General features: G+C 40.0%; 1 protein-coding gene across 1 annotated transcript in view; it reads right to left on the reverse strand.

The window, feature by feature from the left end:
* ADGRE3 (adhesion G protein-coupled receptor E3) overlaps window positions 1-18,842 on the reverse strand; it is a 40,343-nt gene that overhangs the window by 8,617 nt on the left and 12,884 nt on the right. Inside the window, exons 5-14 of the mRNA XM_059919167.1 lie at window positions 15,839-16,022; window positions 13,000-13,116; window positions 11,345-11,529; window positions 9,280-9,447; window positions 7,979-8,176; window positions 7,454-7,689; window positions 6,891-6,957; window positions 6,579-6,670; window positions 4,604-4,772; window positions 708-803 (exon numbers count right to left, since the gene is read on the reverse strand). Coding sequence (XP_059775150.1) covers window positions 708-803; window positions 4,604-4,772; window positions 6,579-6,670; window positions 6,891-6,957; window positions 7,454-7,689; window positions 7,979-8,176; window positions 9,280-9,447; window positions 11,345-11,529; window positions 13,000-13,116; window positions 15,839-16,022 — 1,512 coding nt within the window. The remainder of the gene's footprint in view (window positions 1-707; window positions 804-4,603; window positions 4,773-6,578; window positions 6,671-6,890; window positions 6,958-7,453; window positions 7,690-7,978; window positions 8,177-9,279; window positions 9,448-11,344; window positions 11,530-12,999; window positions 13,117-15,838; window positions 16,023-18,842) is intronic.

An 18,842-nucleotide genomic window follows, 5' to 3' on the forward strand; every position in this document is an offset into this window, starting at 1 on the left:
AGAATTTTTATGGATTTTGAGCTTTGGAGCCCATCTGGCTCATCTAGTGACATGGTTTCTTACAAGTATATTCTCTCATTTTTCTAAAAGAGCAATTAGGGGACAACTGTGGAGAGAAGTCTCAGATAGTACTGGGAGCTTATTCCTTGGTGCATTGGTCCTGAGTTAGCTCAATGGAAGAACAGACGAAAACCAGCAACCAAGTTCCAGAGAGGTTCCCTTTCTAACAGGACCATTTCCTCTCCCAGGAAGGTCCCATTATCACATGCACTCCTCCTCTATAGGTATGTGGAGCATCTGGGGCGGGGTTCCTCTCCTGGATCCTTTCTGTGGTATCCACTAACTCCGTGGGGCTCAAGTCCACCTCTCTTTAGACAGTGAGATTTCAGGGGATGATGGCCGCTCTGCTATGTCTATGATTGTAAGTCTCCTGCTAAAGGATTCTACATTAGATGGTAGTGGTGCTGGTGATGTTTTACCCATACTTTAAATGACAGGAATATACAGAACAGCCAGATTAGGCACTGTTAGTGGGCAAGGAAGAGTCACTGAGAAACAATACGATGGGAATGAGGAATGCAAACCAGGCCATCAGGAAAAGAACTCTTCTCCATACCCTGCAAGAAAGGGAGCTTGTACTAAGACATGGAGAGGAAGTTCAGGGTGTCAAGGGGTAAAACATTAGAATAAGTCACAAGTCTTCTTACCTCACTGGGTTTTGAGTCAGGACCAAACCTGCTGGAAAGTGTTTGAGTCTCAGGCTCAGATTTAGATTTGATGATCTCGCCAAACCACTTTCGGACCTGGAACATCAAAGGAAATGCTAGGATTGTTTTTGTTAACAATGGAGAAGAGAAAAGTCAGTGAGTTAGAAAGACGATAGAGATATTATGAAAAACTTTTCCTACAAAATGTGGTATATGCATACAGTGGAATGTTATTTATTCCTTAAAAAGGAATAAAATTCTGACACATGTTATAACATGGGTGAACCTTGAAGACATTACACTGAGTGAAATATATGAACCAGACACAAAAGGACAAATATTGTATGATTCCACATGAATGAGATCCTTATAATAGTCAAATTAATTGAGACAAAGTAGAATAGTGGTTACCAGGGGCTTGGCAGGGGAGAATGGGCATTATCGTTTAAGGGATACAGTTTGGGATGATCAAAAAGTTCTAGAATGGATGGTGGTGATCGTTGCATGACAATGTGAATGTATTTAATGCCACTGATCTGTACACTTAAGCATGGTTAAAATGATAAATTTTATTATATATACTTTATCACAATAATTTTTTCATTTGTTGTAGAAAATTAACAAAATATGCATATGCAAAGGAAGAAAATAGAAGTCACACATAGTTCCTCAATCTAGCGAAAAATCACTGATCATGTTTTGGTGGTATCCTTCCATGTGTCTTGGTTTGGGGTCCCCCAGAGGCAGACCCTGAGACAAGGGTTCAAGTGCAAAGAGTTCATTTGAGGGGTGATCCCAGCAAACACCAGTAGATCAGTGGGGAAGTGAGATTGGGAAGGGAAGGCAGCTAGTAAAGGATGCATAATCCTTCCCACTGTGGACATCTGGGGTTCAGTGCCACTCGGGGGCTCTGAAGACAACAGAGGACACACCTCAGAGTCATCCCACCCCAGGGACAAGGGAGCTGGGGCATCTATCTACCAGCTCCCGTCAGTCATTGGTTGATGGCTGCTCTAAAGGGCCATTACTCTCTGGCACCACCAGCTTGCCCTGTGTGTAAAGCAGGCATGTCCTGTGGGCAGTAAGAAGCCCACAGGCACAGAGTCACAGGTGTTTACAATAAGCAACCCTGGGCATGTAGAATATAATGCCAAAGTGATATGAGAGAGCCATCAACAACATCTGCTACACCAAGGTTTCCAACTTTGGCACTACTGACATTTTGAGTTGTCATCCTTTGTAGTGGGGACTATCCTATGCACCATAGGATGTTTAGCAATATCTCTGGCCTCTACCAACTAGTTGTCAGTAGTACCCTTTCCCTTAGTTGTGACAATCAAAAGTGTCCCCAGACATTGATAAATGTCCCCCCTGGGGGTGGCAAAATTGCTTGAGAATAAGTGGTGTTTTTCCATATCCACCATTACCCACATGTAAATAAATATATAACATAGCATAAGCAATGAATATTTATATACGTTATATAAACAAAATAGAACCCTTCTGGAGCAATGTTTTGAAACTTGTTCTTTCACTAATATATTAAAATTTTTTTTTTAAATTATTTATTTTATTGATGTATATTTGATTTACAATGTTGTGTTAGTTTCTGGTGTATAGCAAATTGATTCATTTATACATACATATGTATATATTCTTTTACATATTTTTTCCATTATGGTTTATTACAAGATGTTGAATATAGTTCCCTGTGTTATACAGTAGGTCCTCATTGTTTATATATTTTATATATGATAGTTTGTGTCTGCTAATACCAAACTCCTAACTTATCCCTCCCTCCCCCTCCTTTCCCTTTTGGTAAAAATGTTTGTTTTCTATGTCTGTGAGTCTCTTTCAGTTTTGTAAATAAGTTCGTTTGTATCACATTTTAGATTCCACATATATTCACTAATATATTTTGAATATCCTTCCAGTCATAAAATATTCTTGTGCCCAGACAAAAATTAACATTTGAATGGTCTATGCCTAGCTCATCCTTTGTTCTCTAGGGAGTGTCTGCTCTGTCAGCTCAGTTTCTTCCTCTCTCCTATCCTCAGAGGAGCTGTTCTTCCTTTCCTAGTTTGGTTCTTTGGGCGTGTAGATGCAGAGTGATGAAAAGAGGGAGAGAGGAAGGAGCGAGAGAGAGAGAGAGAAGAGGAAGAGGAGGAGAAGGAGGGAGAAAGAGGAGGAGGAGGAGGAGGAGGAAGAGGAAGAAGAGTATCAGGAAAGAAAGAGTATCAGTCAGGACATGTTTTGCTGCAGTAACAAACGACCTCAAAATCTTAGTGGCCGAGCTCAACAAAGCTCAGCTGGACTATGTGTCTTCTTCATGGTATTTGAGAAGTACAAATAAAGAACTTGGGTGATTTTGTATTTCTTCTGGCTGCTGGAATATCTTTATTTGGCCATTGCACCTCCTGGCCTGGACCATGTGGATCCAAGTTTCATTGGGGTTTCAGTCTTTTACATTATATTTAATAGTTGCATAGTATCCTGTTCTATAGATGAGTATAACTTAACTAAATCTAAGTAGAAGTATGTCAACATGGTTCAGTAGTATACAGCACAGTAGCATCTTGCCTGGGGTTCAATTCTAGAGCCAGCATGCAGTTCACATTACCCCTGAGCACCCCTTAGTAAGGAACCATCTTAGAGATTTATCTCAACAAGCCCAAAGCAGCCAGTATTTCCCAAGTGTCAGACGCACACTGTTTCTTTTGTTCAGCTGCAGACACATGAATTGGCTTGTGTTTAGTAGCCATATTGAATACAAAATATATATCTTGAAAAACTGGAAGCTCACACTGTGAGCTGCCTCAGGCACTGAGATGAACTGGTGGAAGAGTACAAATAAGTCTTTTGCACTGTGCTCACTCAGGTGCATACATGCGCCGAGAAGAGTTGCTTACAGTTTTCTTTGGCTGTACATGTAGATGGATGGGTAGATGAATAGAAGCGTAGGTATATGGACAGATATGTGATTAAGCAAACATAGCACAACGTTACTTACAGAATCTAGGTGATTGGTATGTGCGTGTTCACTACATAATTCTTTCAACTTTTTCGTATATTTGAAAATGTTTATGATCAAATGTTAGAAAAACTATATTATTATGTAATTTCATTATAGAGCTATTAAAACATTAGTAGAGAGGCTATACATCACATGGAAATGTGTTTAAGAGTTCATGTTAAGGGGTGTGGTAGATTGCTTTATTGATCTCAGTTATTCACTCCTCTGTAGTAGTATTACACCCTGTCTTAGCTTCGTGGTGAATGGAGTGTTTTTCTCCCATTGACTTTGGGCTTGGACATGGGATCTTATTTGGCCAATGAAATATTGGTGGAGGTGATGCAAGCAGAATCACCTTGAAATGGCCTTGCTCAGTAGAGCTTGCCTTCTTGTGATTTTGCCATTGTTATAAGAAGAAATTATGTTAGGTAGATGCTCCCCTTTCTCCCAAGCCTCAGGGTCACAAAGGGCAGATCTGAACATGATCTGCATCCTAGAGCCAGGCCAAGCTGAGCCCAGCCAAGATCAGCTGAACCCCAATCAACCTGCAGACTCCAGAATGAGAAAAGTAAATATTTGTGTTTAAGCCACTGAGATTTTTGAGGTTGTTTGTTACACGGCAATAGATGACTATTACGCATGGGGAAGTTGAAGAAAAACATGATATTTCCTTGATGTAGCAATTATTTACTTTCTGAAAGCCATTAATCAATTGATGTTACAATCAATAGCATCTCACAGTAGAGAAAATATAGGGAGTGTTTACACACTACTCACAAGAGCCTATGAAAATTTAGAGAACGTGGATTTGAATGTTCATTAAACTACATATCTCCAAATTTTTCTTAACTTTAAAACAATAAAGAAAGAGATCACAGTTTACCTGCTGGCTGAGGAGGCAGTAGACCAGGAAAATGAAGAAACCCTGAAGGCTGTTGATGATGGTGAAGAGGTAGGCCATGACATGGGCAGCTGGGCCTATCTGCAAGAAGCCCAGAAACCATGAGCATCCCAGGATGAAGAGCTGAGCTGTTGCTTTGAGTGTCAGCATCCTGAGGGGAGTAGTAATCAATAATGTAAGAAAGCTAATGATGGACATGAATACTCCTACGGCATTGTTGTTAATGGTGAAGACTCTGGAGCTAGAATGCCTGGGTTTAAATCCAAGGCAGCACTAATTAACTGTGTGACCTTGGGCAAGTTACTGTCTGGCGTTTTTTTTTTTTTTTTTTTTTAATCACTCCACGTGGCTTGGGAGATCTTATTTCCCTGACTAGGGATCGAACCTGGGCCATGGGAGTGAAAGCGTTGAGTCCTAACCACAGCACCACCAGGGAATCCCTACTTTTCTGTAACTCAGTTCCCTAATCTTTGTAATAGTCCTATTTCATAGGGTTGCTGCAAAGATTAAATGAGACCTTAACATATGTAAAGTATTTAGGACAGTATATAGAACAAAATTAGTACCATACATATGTAAAGCATTCTAAAACTGCAAAGATAAAGCTCTTTATCTCTCTCTCTCTATATCATTTATAGATGGAGGGGGTCATAATTTGTTATTCAAACAGGGAGGCTTTTGAGATCAAAAGTGGTGCTATTCAGGGGAACTATATTCAATATGTTGTAATAACCTATAATGGAAAAGAATCTGAAAAAGAATATACATATATATGTGTGTAACTGAATCACTTTTTTGTACACCTGAAACTAACAGAACGTTGTAAATCAACTATGCTTCAATGAAAAAGGAGTGTTGTTAATAATTACAATGCATCAACAAACATAAACTGGGACCATCCCAGGCAAACTGAGATGTAAGGTCACCCTACTTTTGTATCTATATATTCCTAATTTTAAAATATCGTATTACATAAGTGATAAAAGCTAGTTGAGGAACAATTTGTGTAGTGGCACTATTGTATGTGAGCCTGTCTGTTCTACAGAAAATGCACAGAAAAAGGTCTGGGAAAATATCAGACATATCATATCATGCAGTTTGTTACCCCTGGATTCCCTGGGAGGTAAAAGTAGCAGGAAAAGAGGGAGTAAGCAACTTTCACTTTTAACTTTATATATTTTGAAAACTTTTGACAAATAATAAACAAATAACAAATGTGTTATTTTTGTGATTACAATGAAAACCTCAACAAATTACATGTTCAAATTTAGACGGATGCTGAAAAATAAAAGAAATACTCATAGTTTCCAATTTTTTGAAATAGTATTATACAAAATATATTTTAACCTAAATCCTTCCTGAACCTATTGCCTCTTGTGCTGTGTGGCCAAAGCTGTATTCTTCCATTCTCCTTTTCTTCCATTTAGTGTTAGATCTCTTCGCTTTTTGAGATTTATCAAGGACACATGGCTACCCAGTTAGAGACTTCATTTCCCAGCCTCCCTTGCAGCTAGGTGTCACCATGTGACCAAGGTCTAGCCAATGGGCTATGAGCAAATGTGGAACTTGCAACTTCCATGTCAACTCCTTCCCACATATGGGATACTGATAAAGACAACATCCTAGGGGATGGTGGGGCAACACAATAGAAAGAAAGTGAGTCCTTGGATCACTCTGTGGAGCAGAGCTTCCCATTAGCCCTGGACTGTTTACCTCTGGTCTGTGGCGTGAGAATAAAATAAACTTCTATTTCACTCCCTTTTTTGGGTCACAGAAATTTAGCCTGTACTCTAGTGAATCCAGCTTCTCATTAATTGTGATAGTGGAAGATGGTAGTGGTCTTGCTAGTCCTTAGAGCCTGGTTGTGGGGTGTATGTCTGTGTCAATATGTAGGAGGGACCAGTAGGAAGTGAGTAGAGGAAAAGGGGGTTAGAAAATACCACTTGCTTCATCTTACTTTATATTCTTGATGGTTGACACTTCACTGTTGAGGGAGGAAAGTTTTCTTTTCAAAATCCAAAGAACCAAGAGAAAAAATACAAAATTCACCTGCAAGAATGACACAGACCATGTAGAATACAAGTTAAAATGTACTATGTCCACTGTAAATTGTACACAGCTCCTACCTCCCTGCACATGGGTTTGAATTGGTAGCAGGTTGAAAAATCAAATCATACAACCGGGAAAATATATGTCCCTTGTGCTATCTTGCACCCATGTCTGGTGCTTCTTCTTAGGTCAGGAACATCAGAGCCACATATTCACTCACACAGATAATGGCACAGACGGGGCCGAGGAAAGCCCAGATGAATTTCTGGTCCAGGTGGAGCCAGCAGCTGGGAAAAATGGGAAAAGGGACACAAAGAGAGATCAGAGAAAGCACATGAAATGGATATGAAATGACACCTTTTCCTAACAGAGAATTTTCCAATGTCTCCTGAAAATGTCAGCTGACAATGAAGGCTTTAATTGTTCACTACCATGTGTTACTGCTACATTAAACATTTTACAGGCACAGTCCTGTTGAATTTTCACACTAGTATTCTGAAGGTGGGACCATGGAGATGACCATTATCCCCATTTCACTAATGAGGGGACTGAGAATTAAGGACTTGAGGTCACAAATTATGGGAGAGATAAAGCTGGGAACCTAACTGCAAAATTCTCCCCTTCCAGAGCCTTTTACATCATTCTTCCCTGGCTCCCTGGGAAAGAGATTAGAGCCCTTATACTCAAGGGGAAAGTAGAGTGCATTTGATGTGAATATCCCAATCATCACTATTAACACTGCCCTCAAATATGTCCATGGCACAAGGTTAGAGTCAAGCTCACTAGTCAGGTGTTCCATAAAGATGAGGCCTGGATGCTGCAGAAATGGCCACGATCACAGCCGGGACTCCATAGCCCACTGGGAACATGAGCTTCTTCATGAACGTGTTGATACTGGAGTGGTTGACCACCGTCAGGTTGCGTGCAGTGAGGAAGAGATGCAGCCCCTCCAGCAGCATCCAGACAAAGGAGGCCAGGTAGAGGTAGTGTAAGGCACCTGCAATGATGGCACACAGCACCTGGGGAAGGAGGAAGGTGTCACCAGGAGGGATTGTCAGGGTGGAGCATGGCCCCAGGACCTCTCTTTTATACTGACACTGAGTTCAGAACACCTGGTATTAGACCAAGGTCATTGAAGGTAAAGGTGGTTGATAATCAACGGCAGCACACCTCACCTTGGCACCTCTCCCCCAACCTCCCTCTGGGGCCCAAGCCTATTTTATTAAGGTGTCCAATGCAGCACGGCTCCGTGAACTCATCAGCATACACTGGGGGCAGGGCAGGGGTATTTTGGGACAGCATAAGTACCTTGATCTCAGTTCTATCAACGGCTGTTAGGAAGAGCAGGTGGGCCAGGAAGAGGCAGAGTGAGAGCTGCAGATGGAGCGAGGTGCTGGTGTTCTGGATGGCTTTGCACAGCAGGAAGGTGAGGGCTGCCAGGAGGAGGCACAGCAGAGAGAAGCTCAGCCCCACGTAGGTGATCACAGTCAGTGCGGGATCCTCCTCCTGGGAGTGAGCAGAGAGGAGCTCACAGTCAGGCTTTCCTGCTCTGGGATTATACTCCCCCACCCCTTGGAATGTGGCATCCCAACATAGGCAGATCACCTTCATCTCTGCAAGGAGGGGAGGGATGCAGGACTTCCTGTGTGCTGTCACCCAGCCTCTGTCATCAGTACTCTGACCCCTCGTCTAGGATATGTGTCCCGTCTGACCTTCTCCCACCACCTTTGCTGCTGCCACCCAAATCCTGACCACCATCACCTCTCTACCAGTCCACTCCTGCTGCACCACCATCCATTCTTGACCCAGGGGCCAGAGATTTCTTCTAATAACATAACTATGCAGCATCCCTGATGCAAATTCGCTATTGCCTTTCCATTGTAATTGGAGTGAAATCTAAACTCCTGACCATAGCATTTGAAGTCTGATGCATTTTCCCTGTGCCCTTTTCTCCAACCTGAACTTTTCCACTTCCCTCTCATTCACTCTGCTCCAACCACATTTATTTCTGGAACACACCAAGTTTGTTCTCTCTCAGGACCTTTACACATACATGTATCTCTTTTTGGGATGCTCTTCCCTGAAACCTTTTTTCATTGAGGTAAAATCCAAATAATATAAAACTAACCATTTTACACTGTACAATTTAGTGACTTTTAGTACATTCACAGTGTTGTGCAACCACCACCTCTCTCTAGTTCCAAAACATTTTAATCACCCCAAAATAAAACCCCATGCCCATTAAGAAGTTACCCCCTATTCTCCCCTTCTCCCAGCCCCTAGAAACCATCAATTTGTTCTGTCTCTATGGATTTGCCTTTTCTAGACATTTCATATAACTGGAATCCTACAATATGTGGTCCTTTGTGTCTAACTTCTTTCACTCAGCATGGTATTTTTGAGATTCATCCACATTGTAACCCCACTGACTTAATATTCAGATTTCAGCTTGAATAGTTAATTCTCCTCTAACCATGTTATCTAAAGTAACACACTTCTGCAATCACTCCAGACACGCGCTCTTTAAAAATTTTCCTTATAGCATTTATGGCCACCTAAGCAGGGCCTCAAAAAGGATTAGCTTGAGGAATTCAATGTTTACATCATACCTCTCTGTGGAAGGCCATGAGGACGGCGAAACTGGACAGGTGAGTACAACTGCATATACTGTGAGTCTTGTTTGCTTGTATCAGGAAACAGCCCTCCATGGACCAGTGGCCGCCCTCCTTTGTACCTTTCCAGTAGACGCAGAAGACCTTTTTGATACTGGGCTTTACCTGAAAATAGAACAGGTTCATCATGTCCTTCCTTGGGAGGGACGGCTCTCAGAGTGTCAGTCTATGCTGGTGGGGTGCAAAGAGGTGACACCATGGGTTAGGAGAGATCAGGTGATTTCTATTTTAAGTGAAGACGATGACCACCAGGAACCTGTCCGCGTAGTCCCAACTCTATTGGGATTCCGCATAACAGAAAATGAGCCCACCTCTCTCTGGGAGCCAGAATTTTACAAGATGTCATTGGTTTCAGGACTTTATCCTCCAACATGGGAGTCAAATAAAAATAGAGTATAAGGCTCACTTAAATTTTTCTCCCAAATACTCTCTAAGCCAAATTTCCCTCATCTCTTCACATCAATTCTGCCCTGACCGCTTACCACACAATAATTGCTCGTACAATGACAGGGGTAGTGTAGGGAAGAAACATCACCAGGAGAGAGTAAAGTTAGTTTTCAATCTCTTTTTTTTTTGTCCCAAAGATGTCTGTAGCATCACTTGATCTGGCCAAGGATGTGAGTTGGATGCTCTCCTATTTGGGGGCTGTATCTCCTTTGATAATCCACCAGACCATCCCCAGATACCTTGCTTCACTTCCGTTGCTCCATGCCATACATGAAAAATTCCATTCCTAGATTTTATGCATCAGATGGAGAAAACCTACCTTTCCTCACCTTCCCCCACTTAATTCTTATTTTCTTAAAAATTAAAAAAAATTTGATTTATTTTTTCCAGCCTTATTTAGATTTAATTGACATATAACATTGTGTAAGTTTAAGGTGTATGATGTAATGATTCGATATATGTATATATTGCCAAGTGATTATTACAACAAGGTTAGTTAACATCCATCACTTCACATATTTACAATTTTTATTTTGTGGTGAAAACTTTTAAAAGCTACTCTCTTAGCAACTTTCAAATATACCATACAGTATTGTTAACTAGAGTTAACTAGAGTCACTATTCTCTCCATTACATCCCCAGAACTTATTCATCTTATAACTGGAAGTTTGTAACATTTGATCACGATTACCTCTTTCCCCCACCTTCTGTCGCTGGCAACCACCAATCTGTCCTTTGTTTCTATGAGTTTGTTTTCAGATTCCACATATATATGAGATCAGTCAGTATTTGTCTTTCTCTGTCTGACTTATTTCACTTAGTCATAATGCCTTCAAGGTTCATCCATGTTGTCAAAAAAACGGCAAGATTTCTTTCAACTCTTACTTTCTAAACAGTTGACTATGTCTGCCTATTAGCCCTCCTGCCTTTAAGAGTTTGGGCAGAGAATGGGAAAAGGCAATGAATTATATAAAAGTTTTTCTTCTGATTGAATTATGTAGTCTTAATAATTAATTCCAGGCTTTTGTGCAAGAATAAATAGTATGTCTCAGTTCAAATTTCACAGATGTAGGAGGTACCTGCAATTAAAAAAATTCCACGAACTAGAATGATGCTTGCTGCCCAAGAGAAATATCATGTGAGTCACTTATGTAATTTGAAAATTTCTACTACCACATTAAAAAAGGAAAAGAAACAGGTCAAATTAATTTTAATAAAATATGCTATTTAAAGCACTATATTCAGAATAATATCTTTTAATATGTCAATATAAATCAATACATGTAATCAGTGTAACATTATTGAGATGCTTAACACATTGTTTTTCTTACCAAGTCTTCAAAGTCTGGAAATACTGAATCTAAACCTGGAAATACTAAGTCTTCAAAATCTCAGTTCAGACTCACCATATTTCAAATGCTCAATAACTATAGTTGTCTCCTGGCTATGATATTGCACAGTGCAGGTCCAGAATCATTGACTTGGGAGTATTTGAAAATTGTTTGGTCTAACATCCATGAAACCTAAGCAAGTACAAATTGCGGCTTTGACCCACCTTCACGTGCTGAAAACTTAGACTCACAGCCTGGGAGAGAGGTGTGTTCCTTTTGGGTCCAATAGCAGCACTCACAACCTGGGAGTTCAGGTAAACTTGATCTGTCTCATTCGCCTCTTCAAAAAATGTTGCATTTATGATGTTTCCAAGAGAAGAGTATGAAACAAAGGCAACTGCACTGGGACCTGAGGAAACAGAATAATGGAGTCTTAAAAAGTGCCACCATTCCTTCTGTTGCCCTTTCCCACTCCATACATGCCAGACTCCCATGATTGCCACACCTGTGCTCAGCTGTGCCTAGGAAGTTTACTTTTCCTCTCCTGCTCTTCCTACCCAAATATTCACAACTCCTCCTCAAAGACCCAGCTCCAACCCAGCCTCTGGCTCGGGAAGTCTTCCCTAGCTCCTCAGGCAGCTTGATGTGTCTTTCTCCAAATTCGTATTTCAAGTGCAGTCCCTGCCGTGCCAAAGAGAATTCATCTGTCCGTTAATTATTTCCTGTGGATTAATCCCATTTTTCCAACAGGCACTAAACTTACTGAGTAACTAATACTGGATACTTCATTTGGAAACCACAGGGCTCCTAGCACAGTGCCAAGAATGTGGTAAATGATGAATTCTTTTAAAACATCTTTATTTTCTAAAAAAGTGCAGCTTATATTTCAAACACTTAGAAAACTATAAAAAAGACATAACAGATATTTACACTCAGATTTAAAATATATTATAGTTTTGTCGTATTGGCTTCAGAATTATGTATTTTTTAAGAAATAAAAATGTTTTAGATATGGCTAAAGATCCCACTATTATTTCATTCTCTTTCTTCCTTCTCGAGAAATAACCACGAACTTGAAGTGGAAGCGTGGCCTTTCCGTGAATACATTTGTAATTTTACGACATAAGCATGTTTCCATTATAATATACAGTATTGTTTTCTGTGTTTAAAAATTCACATTAATGGTATCCCACATTGGGTATTCTTTTTTTAAAAAGTTATTTTATTTATTTTATTTTTGTCTGCCTTGGGTCTTCGTTGCTGCGTGCGGGCTTTCTGTAGTTTTGGTGAGTGGGGGCTACTCTTCGTTGCGGTGCGCGGTGCGCGGGCTTCTCATTGCGGTGGCTTCTCTTGTTGCGGAGCAACTCAAGCTGCAACAACTCTTCCCTGGGTCTTCACCCTGCTGGCTAGGTTTTAGACTTGCTACCCTCCACAATCACAGGAGCTAATTCCTTAAAACCTCTGTCTTTGTCCCTGTTTCTCTCTGTCTCTCTCTCCACACACACACACCCCCTCCACTGGTTCTGTTTCTCTGGAGAACCCTGACTGATACACCTACTAATGCTTCCTGGGATCATCTCCCAAATAAAATCATTACAATTGAACTCCTTATACTTGTCCATGGACTGCTTCTGAGTGAACCTAAACTGAGACCCAGGTAGAGCAGCCCCTCAACTGCAAAGAAGTCCCTTTCATGCTGAAGAATAGAAAGCCTCTACTTTAAGAAGATTTTTTTTTTTTTAAGGAAAAGACTCAAATGACACAGCTTTAGGGTAACAGACCCATTAGGGAGGAGCCTATTGTTGACCTTTCCTTACTACTCACACAGTGACGCGGCTCTGCGTGTCTTAGGGATTCTGCATGCAGCTACCACCTGTACCTTGTGTGTTTCCCTGGATGACGTCACTGCAATGGATATCCATGGAGTTCATTTGGGCGTTCAAGTTGAAGATGACTGCCTTGGAGCAATTGTCTGTAACAACTCGAGTTTCAACAGCTGGTAAGAAAAACAACGGGCAAGCTTACCATTATTATAAGTTTTAAAAATGTGCATAGCTACACAAACAGCTCAAATTTACTGAATGTCTAGGATGTGCCAGGCACTGGACTAAGATCCTTATACATCATCATCTTATAACAGCATCATATAACGCCACGAGGAACCATTGTTCAGATGAGGAAACTGAAGTTCAGAATTTAAGTAGGACTCTTAACTCCTGAAATCAAGTTCTTAAATAATATTCTCTAGCATATTGTCTTTGAAGCAACAATTCTGTTTCTAGGAATTTATTCTAGGAAATCAGTCATGGATAAGAGGGCAGAATTAGCTACAAGAAAGATGTAGCTAATTTCACAGCAGCAAAGATGATAATGGTGAAAAATGGGAAGTGACCTAAACGTTTAAGAAGGAATTGATTAAATAATTTATGGCTTATCTCTTTAATGGGGAACCACACTTCCAATAAAAATGAAGTCACAGAAAAGCAGGAAATAAGGGAATTCCCCGGTGGTCCAGTGGTTAGGACTCCACGCTTCCACTGCAGGGGGCACGGGTTTGATCCCTGGTGGGGGGAACTAAGATCCTGCAAGTCACATGGCATGGACAAAAGAAAAAAAAAAAAAAAAGAGCAGGAAATAAGTTCATGAAAATATTTATCTTAAAAATCAGACAGTCTGAGACTGGTCATGAGTTGGAAATTATTCAATCTGGATGTTGAGTGCAGTAGGCTAATTATGTCTCCTTTTGTATATGTTTAAAAAAGTTAAAAAAAAGCAAGTAACAAAATAGCACTTAAAGAATGATACTATTATAAAGTAGATAGGAATATAAAAAATGATACTATTTAAATGGAACTTTATAATACTAAAGAGTGGAAAGTAGAATAATGAAAATTATAGCAATTACCAGCCCTAGTTGTAAGTGTATTATATGCAGCATTATTATCTTGTTTTATAGATGAGGAGACTAAAAAGCCCCTGAGGTAAGGGTACTGGTCATCGATTAAACAATTAGGAACTGGCCAAATCAGGAAAGATGAGAGTTACTCGTAATCTGGTTTAATTTTGAATGAAATTGTCCAGATTCTGGTTTTCCAGGAAGGTTAGGCACTGAATTTTATTTTATTAAAACAATTTAAAAGATTACTATTTTTATAGAGTATAAAGTACTTTATCATGCAAGTTGGTAAAACAAAATTGTTAGTTAGGCATACACAAATACACTGACATCTCTGAGCTGAATAAAAAGCACCGCAAACAGCATTTCTGGAGGCCAATATAGTGATATATATCAAAAGTCTATAAAATGTTTTTTTCCTTTTGACCTAACAATTCCTCTTCTATGAATTGATCCTAAGAAAACATCAAACAAATACACACAGATAAATTTTCAATGGTCTTTGTCACAGGGTTGTTTGGTAACAACCTGCACTTACCAGAATAGGGAAATAAATAAATTATAGTATAAATAAATTATATATACAATGTAACTCTATAAACCATTGAAGACAGTAACATAGGTAATGATGATGTATATGATTTACACGGAAAGATGTTAGTAATGTAGTGAGTGAGAAAGCAGGTTGTGCAACCGTATGTAAATTGTAACATACACAACCAACATGTGTCTCTTCATCAGACATGTACCTACATGGGTATCAGATTGGAGGATTGGGTTGTGGGTTCAATTTAGTTTTGTGTACATGTTTTTTCCTAATTTTTTAAAAATTTAATACTTGGCTTTGTTATGGTATCTTATTTATTTTTATTTTCAAAAACAAAAATTGTATATATTTACGGTGTACAGTATGAAGACTTGACACACACATATACATAGTGAAACGATTACCAAGGTCAAGCTAATTGACATATCATCTCATCACATAGATATATAATGAATATGTATGACTAGTATAATAAAAGTATTTTTTTTTTTTTTGGCTGTGCCGCGTGGCTTGCGGGATCTTAGTTCCCCGAACTCGGGTCCCGGCAGTGAAAGTGCCGAGTCCTAACCACAGGACCACCAGAGAATTCCCTAATAAAAGTATTTTTATTTAAAAAATATGTAGTAAGATGTTCCTTCTGGGATGGTTTAAGTAGCATCACTGTGACGTGTGCTGTAACCAGTAAGCACTGGTTGAAAAAAAACCAAAAACCTAACTTCAAGCCAGAATCCCAGACTCAGGATTAGAAACCACTGACAATTTTTATTTATTTAAAAAATTTTTTTAATTTTTAAAAATTATTTTTATTAAAAAAAATTTTTGGCCACGCCGGGCGGCTTGTGGGATATTAGTTTCCAGATCCACCTGGGTCCTGGCAGTGAAAGCACCGAGTACTAACCACTGGACCACCAGGGAATTCCCCCACTGGCAATTTTTAAAAACAGCTCTGTGGAGGTGTAATTGATGTACAAAAAATTGCATGTATTAAAGTGTACAACTGGATGAGTTTCACTGAGTGTATACATCTGTAAAACCACCACCACAATCAAGGTAGAGAGCATTTCTATCACTCTCAACAATTTCTCCAAATTTTTCTCATGTCCTTTTTTCCTCCCTTCACCTGCCCTCTCCTCCCTGTCACTATGGATTAGTTTGCATTTTCTAGAATTTTATATTAATGGACTCATGCAGTACTTATTTACTTTTCTAATTGCTCAATCCAGACCCCAGTTAGTAACCATACCCTGTGTATATCATGCCTTATTGTCTTCTTACCCACAGTACGGTTTTGGACTTTCTGGAGTTTTTGGTCTGGGGTTTTCAAGGCAGTTTCTACAACAACCGATTCAATTTTCTGGAGAATAGATGTGAACGTGGCTGTGATGTTTCTCCCCTCTTCCATTCCCCATACAGTCTTATTGGTGAGAAGTGACTCGATATTCTCAACAACCTGTTGCAGCTTTGAAGAGATAAAGAATTAAAAAAAAAATCCAATCTGATAGGTCCCACGTCCAGAGGGTCAGAAGAAAACACAAAAAAACAGGTGCTGGAGCCAGACAACTAGTTTAAATCCTGACCCCACCATTCACCTGCTGAGCAACCTTGGGAAAGTCACTCAATTGCTCTGTGCCTCAGGTACCCTGTTTAGAATGAGGACAGAACTAAGACCCCATAGAGTTTTGGGGAAGATTAAATAAGTGAAGAGATGCTACGTTTTTAGAACAGTGTCTGTGCCTAGTAAACACCATATAAGTGTTAGTTATTATGAACATCTTTTACCAACAAGGAAGTGGTAAGGTTTCTAGAAATAGACCAGTGGTTCTTAACTGGGGGCGACTTTGATCCCCAGGGGATCAAGTTAGTGACAATTTAGTACATTCATGATGTTGTGGAATCATCACCTCTATGTAGTTCTAAAACATTTCCATCATCTCCAAATAAAACCCATTAAAGAGTTACTCCCCATTCTCCCTTCCCCAAGCCTCTGGAAAGCACGAATCTGCTTTCTGTTTCCATGGATTTGCCTATTCTGGACATTTCATACAAATGGAATCATACACTATGTGATCTTTTGTGTCTGACTTCTTTCACTAAACATAATGTTTTTAAGGTCATCCATGTCATAGTGGGAATCAGAACTTCATTTTTTATGGCTGAATAATATTCCACTGTATGGATATACCACATTTTATTCATCCATTCATCTGTTGATGGACATTTGGGCCATTTCTGCCTTTTGGCTATTGTGAATAGTGCTGCTAAGAACATAGGTGTGCAAGTATCTATTTGGGTCCCTGCTTTCTTCTTTTTAAAATTTATTTTATTGAAGTATAGTTGATTTACAATGTGTTAATTTCTGCTGTACAGCAAAGTGATTTAGTTTTTTTTTTTTTTTTTAAAGCACTTTTCTTTTTTATAGCTACTTTATTTATTTATTTTATTTTATTTTTGGCTGTGTTGGGTCTTCGGTTCATGCGAGGGCTTTCTCTAGTTGAGGCAAGTGGGGGCCACTCTTCATCGCGGTGCGGGGACCGCTCTTCATTGCGGTGCGCGGGCCTTTCACTATCGCGGCCCCTCCCGTCGCGGGGCACAGGCTCCAGACGCGCAGGCTCAGTAGTTGTGGCTCACGGGCCCAGCTGCTCCGTGGCATGTGGGATCTTCCCAGACCAGGGCTCGAACCCGTGTCCCCTGCATTAGCAGGCGGATTCTCAACCACTGCGCCACCAGGGAAGCCCCGATTTAGTTTTATATACATTCTTTTTCATATTCCTTTCCATTATGGTTTATCACAGGATACTGAATATAGTTCCCTGTGCTATAAAGTAGGACCTTGTTGTTTATCCATTCTACAATATATATAATAGTCTGCATCTGCTAATCCCAAACTCTCCTTCCATACCTCCCTTACTGCCCTCCCCCCTCTTTGGCAATCAGAAGTCTGTTCTCTATGTCTGTGAGTCTGTTTCTGTTTTGTAAATAAGTTCATTTGTGTCATACTTTAGATTCTACAAGCAAGTGATATCATATGGTATGTGTCTTTCTCTTTCTGACTGACTTCACTTAGTATGATAATCTCTAGGTCCAGGCATGTTGCTGCAAATGGCATTATTTCATTCTTTTTATGACCGAGTAGTATTCCATTGTATATATATACCACATCTTCTTTATCCACTCATCTGTCAATGGACATTTAGGTTGTTTCCATATCTTGGCTATTGTGAATAGTGCTGCTATGAAATAGGGGTGTATGTATCTTTTTGAAGCATACTTTTGTCCGGGTATATGTTTGGGTCCCTGCTTTCAGTTCTCTTGGGTATATTCCTAGGACTGGAATTGCTGTGTCACCTGGTAATTCTATGTTTAATTTTTTGAGGAACCTGGCAATGACATTTTATAATGAAATGCTCCTGTTGATAACATGATTATTTGTTCATTACTTCAATGAACAGTTGCTGAACTCCCAATGTGGGCTTGGTCTGATTCCTGCCCTCAAGAAGCTCACTGTCTAGAGGGTGACAGCACACCATGTGAATGTTATCAGTCTGATGGAGATAACGATGGATAACATAGATGGAACATGTATTCTGGATCAGGCACTGTGCTAAATACTACACATATATTATCTCATCTAACCTGCTCATCTATCCAAGGGTGCCATTACCACCCCCGTCTTACAGATGAGTAAATTGATCTTGAAGAGCGTGATGGTTAATTTTATGTTTCAACTTAACTGGGTAATGGGTTACACAGATATTGGTCAAGCATCATTCTGGGTGTGTCTGTGAGGGTGTTTCTGGATGAAATTAACATCTGAATGGAGAGATGAAGTAAAGCAGATTGTCCTTCCTGATGTGGCTGGGGATCATCCAGTCAGTTGGAGGCCTGACTAGAATAAGAACTCTGAGGAAGGGACTTTCCTCCTGCCTCCCTGACAGTTCCAGCCTTGAGCTGGGACATCATTTTTTTCCTTCAGACTCAAACTGAAACATCGGCTCTTCCTGGGTCTCAGACCTCTGGATTCAAACTGGAACTACACAGTCAACTCTTCTGGGTCTTCAGCTTGTCGACTGCAGATTTCGGGGCCTGTCAGCCAATTCCTTATAACAAATCTCTTTATATCTTTTCTCCTATTGGTTCTGTTTCTCTGGAGAACCCTAATACAGAGAGGTCATCATTTTGCCCATGTCACTTGCCATTGTGGTGCTGGGATTCAAACCTCTGTCTACACTTCTAAACCCCACATCCCCTACTGTGAGAACATAGTGGGGGGATATTAACT

This window comes from Balaenoptera ricei, chromosome 3 (genome assembly GCF_028023285.1).
Source record: "Balaenoptera ricei isolate mBalRic1 chromosome 3, mBalRic1.hap2, whole genome shotgun sequence".
Classification (NCBI taxonomy): Eukaryota; Metazoa; Chordata; class Mammalia; order Artiodactyla; family Balaenopteridae; genus Balaenoptera; species Balaenoptera ricei.